This window comes from Sinocyclocheilus rhinocerous, unplaced genomic scaffold (assembly GCF_001515625.1).
Source record: "Sinocyclocheilus rhinocerous isolate Xijiao unplaced genomic scaffold, SAMN03320098_v1.1 scaffold5613, whole genome shotgun sequence".
NCBI lineage: Eukaryota > Metazoa > Chordata > Actinopteri > Cypriniformes > Cyprinidae > Sinocyclocheilus > Sinocyclocheilus rhinocerous.
The window spans coordinates 13879-21748 of record NW_015637586.1 but is presented as its reverse complement, the minus strand read 5'-3'; the positions used below and the strand labels follow the sequence as shown (position 1 = coordinate 21748).

General features: G+C 39.7%; 1 protein-coding gene across 1 annotated transcript in view; it reads right to left on the bottom strand.

Moving 5' to 3' along the window:
• LOC107749227 (uncharacterized) overlaps positions 1–4287 on the bottom strand; it is a gene marked incomplete at its 3' end in the record, with an annotated part of 17248 nt that extends 12961 nt beyond the window's left edge. Inside the window, exon 1 of the mRNA XM_016564318.1 lies at positions 2769–4287. Within this exon, the coding sequence (XP_016419804.1) occupies positions 2769–4133 (1365 nt within the window). The remainder of the gene's footprint in view (positions 1–2768) is intronic.
• Between the last annotated feature and the right edge of the window lie 3583 nt (positions 4288–7870).

The following is a 7870-nucleotide window of genomic DNA, read 5'->3' as shown; positions in this document are numbered from 1 at the left end:
AACAGTTTCAATATGAAAAATAACTTTTATATTGATTCAATGGATTTATTGCATTAAAAAAAAAAAAAAAAAAAAAAAAAACGTGCGTGAAACTTAGAATTGTGAATCAAATCGATTATCTGTCTACCCATAAATTCACTCCCCAACTTTATGCTTAATTTCATGCGTACAGTCACGAGCGCACAAACTCAAAGGGAGAGACAAAGTGATCTCAAACAGTTGCTCAATATGGGGAGTGATTTTTGAAACAGTCATTGTGTTAGTGCCACTTAAACGGTTCCAAGAATCTCAAATCCACCATAAAGCCCAGATTCATACTTCGACTCCCTGATAAATCCCCTGACTGACACAATCCAGCACATGCAGAGTGTCTGCGTGTGTGTAACGTCACGCGTGAAAAGGCAAATACTTCAGTTCTGGTCTCATTATTTCCATCATCGACCTCTCTGTCTTTGTTACTAATACAATCCTTTACTGTCTTTAATGCTCATTTATAGACAAGATGATTGAAATAAGCAGGGTTCCTTCTGTACTGATGTGTCAAACAGAAACTCCCACACTCAAGGACTCTAGTTGCTCACTCTGTCCTTGAACTCATAATAGTTCATGTCTCCATTAACAGTAGAAAAGAGTCGTTCAAGGCCTTAAATGGCTCGCATTCACTCCAGCACTCCGAAACACAAATCCCCACAAGAACTACAGCCACCAGCCCTGGATTTCAGCCTCACAAATAAATGACAATTACACAGCATGGTGTGTTTTGCTTGGGCTGGATCCTGTCTAATGGATCCTGCTGTATAAATAATGACTGTGTTTTGGACGACGCCTTCAGAATCTTGTGGAACAGGGCAAGGATGAATAAACACAGAAAGCTATGTTGGCCGATGTTGGCAAGGCAGGCTGCTGTCAATCACCCACGTAAACACATAATAATATAAAAAATATATATGCATACATGCACACTCACAACAGAACATACTTTCAACACTTGGCACGAATCAGCAGACATAATCACTACACTTTTTCTTATGTACTCTATTCGTGTCCTTTTAGGTCTCGTGTGACGCCAGTTTCTTGGACCGGGGAACATTCCACAGATGCCCACGGCCAGAGATGTAAGCTGGAGTGATGTCATTGCTTTCAAAAGGGCGTGGCTGTGAGCTGGCATAGTAATTTAGGATGTGGTGCTTGAAAAGCATGGCACTATATAAATGCTTTTAATCAGAACTGTGTATACAAACAAGCACAAATATAGAGAAGGAAGAAAGTCTGCAGAAGAAACATGCTGGAACTGGTTTGAAACCAGCTAAAAATAAAAGCCAGCATGTATACCGGCCTCTCATGGAAAGATGTGCACTGTGCACAAGACTACATGTGGATTAATACGTACTTTTATTCAGCAAGGATGCATTTATTTGATCAAAAGTGACTGTAAAGACTTTTATATTGTTACAAACAATGTCTAATTCAAGTATACGTTGTTCGTATGACCTTTCTATTCATTAAAGAATCAATATTAAGCAGCACAATTGTTTTTAACATTGACAATAGTTTCTTGAACAGCAAATCAGCATATAGAATGATTTCTGAAGGATTGTGTGACAGGGAAGACTGGAGTAATGATGCTGAAAATTCAGCTTTGCATCACAGGAATAAATTACATTTTAAAATAAATTCAAATAGAAAACAGTTATTTAAAATTTTAATATTTCACAATTGGTTGGTTGATTGGTAGGTAGGTAGGTATAAGATGAGTGAGTGAGTGAGTGAGTGAGTGAGTAAGTGTGTGAGTGAATGAATGAATGGATGAATGAATGAATGAATGAATGGATGGATGGATGAATGAATGAATGAATGAATGAATGAATGAATGAATGAATGAATGAATGAATGAACGAACGAACGAATGAATGAATGAATGAACCCTGCACGTGTAAACCTGGTCAACACTATTCTAAATGGTTGCCACATCATTGCTGTGTTGTTGCTAAGGTGTTCTGAGTGGTTGGATAGCACATTGCTATGTGGTTGTTAGGGAATTTTGAAGTCAAACTCCATTCAAGTTCTTCTGTTCTGAAGTCTACTTCTTTAGTTTAAGTCTATGTGGTTTCTTCATGTCTTTTATTGTACACAAGTTGAGTAAAAATCAAAAGAATGATTACTTAGAAAATGTAATAGCACAACAAGCTCAACAAGCCCCATCATTCACTTTATCAGTCATGTTTGAGTAGGACAAAGTGCACTCCAAAATGTAACATTCGGAACTACAGTATGAGTGGCGTTGCTCATGTGGGAGATTCAGGTTTGAATCCAGCCTGCATTATCTCCTGATTCCATTCTCCCTCTCTTTCTCCCCATAACTTCCTGTGTGCCCTCTACTGTCTATAATAAAACTCGCAAAAATGCCCCAAAATAAATAAATAAGAATACGGTGAAGACAGTGTTTAATACAAAACTAATTGAAATCTTGTGATGCATAAAATAGAACTCTTTTTTTTCTTCTTCCAGATTTCAATTTATTTGCATGCTCAATTGCTTTTACAGACTATTTTTCTGGAAATTCCCTCAGAATTTCCCTTGCTGATTGACTGATGACCTTCATAGGCATGACACATAATGGAAACAATCTCATGGGCAAAAGGATTTCTTTATATACTGTATGACTAAAGCACATTTTTCATATCTGCTTTCTTTTTTACTTTCCTTGAGTACAAATAAACCTTAAAAAAGAAGAAAAAAACAAAACAAAACAATGAAAAACATCTTACCTTCCTTGTGCGAAGCTTGACAAGGGATCCTTCAGCTTTTGGGACACTCTCATGGTCTTTGGCTGTATTTGAATATTGGTTTGCCTGATGTTCATCATAGAGTCCTTCAGGTTGAGGTTCTTCTCCAGTTGGCTCCTTTAGACTCATGCTTTGATCCTCTGAAGTTGTCAAATTCTCACAGTTGTTGGTTTTTAATTCTGCACTTGCTAGATGTTCTGGCATCTCTGCTAATATCTGAGCTGAAGCATCATCTCCCGATTCAGGAAAGGACCCCTCGTGGATAGTTTGGAGTTTTGAGAAGCAGTCAAGCCTTGTTTCCAAGATGTCAATTTTTCCAGATGGTTCCAGTTGAGAAGTTTCACAAGCAGGTGGTTTAAGGCTTCCAATTTTTAACATCTCATGATCAGAACATTTAAAAATGCCATCATCCTCCTGATTTTCAATGTCTTGACCTTGAAGCACTATGCAACGTTTGGACACTAGACTTGCTTTATTAGCATCTGAGCTAGCTTCTGGAATGTGAATTTCTTGAGAAGTTGATGATGATAAGTTTGGGATCACAGCTCCGTCTGTGTATGAGCATTCAACTTTTCCACATGTTAAAACCGTCTGTTTAGACATTTCACAACATTGTACTTCCACAATATTGTGTGGGTCAGCAGATTTCTGCTGTGAATCAGAGGTGGGAGGTTTATTAGTTATATTTGTGATCTTGCTTGTGACACTCATGTGTTCATGTACTAACATCTGACTGCCCACACTGACCTTCACCATGGATTCTATATTTTCTGAAGTTATTTCAGAACAGTCAACATTGACAGAGTTACTGTCCTTCAACGCATCTGATAAATCACTCGTTTCCTCTATTTGTGCTAATACTGCAGTAGGAAGTACATAATGTGTCAGGCTATGGGAAGCAGATACTTTATCCTTGTTTAGTTCCTTATTATCTGGATCTCCACTGTGAGCTTGCAAAGTTCCTGAAGCAGAACATTGCAATTCATCTTGATCTGCCACGTTGTCTGAAGGTAGCCTGCTATCTTGGTCACTCTTGTGCTGTGCTGTCTCATTGACGGTGTCTCCAGGCGTCAATGATTGGCACTTTACACCTTCAAAGCTAGGTTGAGTTCCACCCTTAAACTTCTGCACTATCCTCTCCATCGTTCGTCTACCATCTCTGATATCCTCCTGAGGGCAGAGTAAAGTCCGAGGCTGGTGATGACTACACTCAGGCATCGAGGCACACCTACTGCGCTGGTAGCGCACATGGCAGCAGACCAAGTCTAGGTCATCATAGCTGTACTGTAATCCTGTGCGTGGGGTCACATGATCCTCCCAGCTTCTCTTACGAATTGCAACAGGCATGGCAAGATCCCTCTGCTAGCCCATAGAGCCTTATTATTATGGCTCACGGAAAGCACAAAACCAGATACAGGTGCTTCTGCAAAGAGACTCGTTTAGTCTGAAGAGTCTGTTCTGTGTTATACTGAAAAGCACGCTGACAACTTAATGTGATGCCACAAACCTTTTGAACATCATAAATACTAGATTTATTTTTGAAGAACCAAGTGTATACAAAGCAACAAGGAATTGGCTACTGTCCATGGCTTTTGACACTGTATTTTTAATACTAACAGAAAATATATTACAGCTTAAAGCAGATTTCATAAACAGCTGTAGGACTGACTCGTGAAGGAAAAAAAATAAACGAATCACATTTACCCTCGCGTCCAACTGTTGAGTCAGCCAAGCATTTCACCAGATCCTCCACCCACTCAAAAGTACAGTAAGACTTCTCTACATTTTGTCATTCTTCAGTGATTAGCCACCAAGGACTGACTTCTCTTTAAAATTAGACCAGTAGGAAAGTCTCAAGATGGAAAGAAGTTCAGTAATAAAAGACCGTTGGGGGAAACCACACAGTGTGGTGAAATGGCAGGAGCTCTTACAGTCCCTTAAGTCTGATAGATCTTCTCGATGTATATGTGAAGTCAGCGTTTAGTGGCGAGCATTCAGAGAAGGTCCTAACCAGGACATTCCTCTCACATCTGGCCAGAAGTTACTCCCTCTGTTGAACATCTGGTCGTGAGGTCCAACTTTCCTTTGGCAAGCGCTTTCGTGGATTATTCGTTTTTCGATAAAGACCGTTATCTTGTTGTAAAGAAAGATAATTCTTAGTTGCTCATGTCACTGACATCCTGAACTTACTTTGTGCTTGTTTGGTAATGTCTGAGTCTCAGTATGAGCCTACTAGAGTAACAAAATGTCTTAATTTGAATATAAACAACGAAAACGTGACAGCAAGCCAATGCAGCGGACATTTAAAAGAGATTTATAAGCAGATGGTCAGTCTAAGCATTAGTACCTGAATGCTTCTCCTCTTTCTCTGGCCTTGTGAGAGTGTCACTCCGTGTTGGTACCGTGCGTCTACGGCGATGGAGCGGCCAGTTACCCACTCTCCCCGCCGTGTGGTGAGCTCACCCTCTGACACAGCTATCTCTGTTCTCAAGCCAGCCAGGACGTCAAGGTCATGTGTCTCCAGGGGTCAACAAATTTCCATGGTCCCATACAATGTTACAATCAAAAACAATTCCTGCATTGAAAAGGTCTAAAGAGGAATGCAGAAAAAATACACTCTGCATTAAATAATTCTCCAAGGTGAGAAATAAATAAATGAATCCATGTTTGAAGGCTCTAGACTAGTACTTCAGTTCTGCTTATAGATCAAGTGTTCAGCTGTCAGACCGGCATCGCTCTTCAGCAATAAGCATCCCTAATTGGTTCTGCAACCAAATTGTGTTTTTCCTTCAATGAAGCGTTCGGAGAGATGATGCAAGAACTCCAGAAGAGGGAGGAGGAAGCCATGTGTTTCGACCAATCTCTCTCCAGACGTCTGGGGCGATCACTAATCGTGGTCAGTTCCTGCTAGAGCCTTTTCTCCCTGGAAGAAACAAGGAGGAGGAGAAGAAAACAGAGACGCGTGGAGCTTGAAACGTGGAGAGTGTGTTGTCATCCTGACGGCATTAAAGGTCTTTGCTTGGGATGACTGTTCTTTTTGTTTCTGGCAGTCTTAAGTCACTGTTTTTCTTTCTCGCTCTCTCTTCCTCCATCTCTTGCTTTCTCAAACTCTAATATATCTATACATCTCTTACTTTTTACTTGCTCTCTCTCACTGTTTCTCTGTCTACTTTTCTTTTTCTCCCCCTTTCTATTTCCGTGCTGTTCATAACATTTCATTCTTCCTATAAAATCGGCATGCCACATTCCCTTTCCTCTCACTGACATTCACACACAGACACACACACTTTCTCTGTCCACGCTTCTGTGTGTGTCTGTGTGTGTGTGTATCAGTGTTCTAGCTGGGAAAAGCACTCTCCAGTTTTGATTAGAAGCAGACAGCATGCTGTGTAAAGGTTTGAGTTAGAGGGCCAAGTCAGATTGCAGTAATGCTTTGGCACTCATTTCTAATTTCCTTTTTTTTTTTTTGTCACTAACGTAACAGCACATGCATTCACTTAAACAATGAAACTTTATGAAACTATTATGAATATTATTAGCAATAATAATAATAATAACAATAATAATAATAATAATACTTATTAGTAGTAGTATTATTGTTGTTGTTATTGCCAAAATAGTTTGAAGGACATTTTTCTACATATCTTGGATAAGGGCCATGTCAAAACTCTTTGACAGTGGCTTGCTTGTTCTTGGGCTGTTTCAAAGAAAAACAAGTTATAGTGCATTTCCGTGTGTGAGTTGGCTATTCATTGCCTAATATAGACATGTTTCTTGATGGTCACCCCCTCTCTCTCATATTCTCGCTTTGTTGTTTAATGGGAAAAGACCTGGAACCCATACTGACTAAAGGAGCGTTCACACTGACTGCCGTTTGCAGTGGCCAGAAGTCATTCGCTTTTAGCTTGAGCGCTGACAATTTGTTGGCAAACAGTGAATGTTGGTGGCATGATGTGAGTGTGAGTAATATAGGACACAGTTGAGAAAAGTTTAACCTTATGCAAATGATTCCAGGTAAGACGGAGGAAAAGGTAATGTTACTATTGTGATTTAATGTGAATTTTACTGACTTTCACTGACTCCACGATAGTTAAGCAAATTAATTTTGAACACACTCACAAGCTCCCAGATAGAAACCTTGTGTGTGGGACGTTGCTTGGAGGAGTTTTTCATGGGAAAACTGTACTGTCCTATTTCTAACTGCTCTTAACCTCTGCTATTTCTGCTCCTCTGACCAGAGGCCAAACATCACATGAACTCACGACAACAAAAAGTAGGTCTAGATCAAGCTGTGACCATTTAAAAGACCAGGGATGGTGTGTGTGACTCAGTTTCTCCACTAATTACCTTTACAATATTCAGCTTCAGTGAAACTGTGTGTTCTGACCATAATGAACAGTTATTTTCTAAAACATTGAAAATCATAATACCCCGATACTTGAACAGCTCATGAATCCTATAAAAATTGATGCTCTGAGCTGTATTCATCATTTGATAGGCTATACTGTTATTAAACTGTATGAGTAATATAAAAAGGTGTATATGTATGCAGGACCTGTCATCTTTGCTACAAAATGCTGAAACACACCCACACTTGTTCCTCCAGAGCGGAAACATGACCATTTAAGACCATGAGAGTTCCGCTCTCGCATAACAGCATCATTAGTCACATGACTCTGGATAAAGAATGACCCATTCATGAAGTGCTCAGAAGTCCCATCTGGTCTGCCCTGTGCTCCATAAGCATTGCTCAGAGCGTCCAGAGGAAATGCTCCCACATTCCTCTGTCGTATAGTTTATTATTGGTTGACAGTCAGTTTAACTTGAGGAGGGCACCCACGTGGGGCTGCTGGAAAGTTTCACTTGCTTGAAGGGGAAAGTGAAAAAGTCATCAACTTCAAATCTGATGCAAATATCAGACAACTGCTTACCGAGATGGAAGACAAGCGGTTCCATCATTTGCATGGAATTTGCATGGATGAGTTAGATCTGGTAACTGTGCATTTCCATCAAAAGTTTGCAATATTCACAAATCCAAACCAAGAATAGGAAATGTCAAAATAATAATAATAATAATAATAATA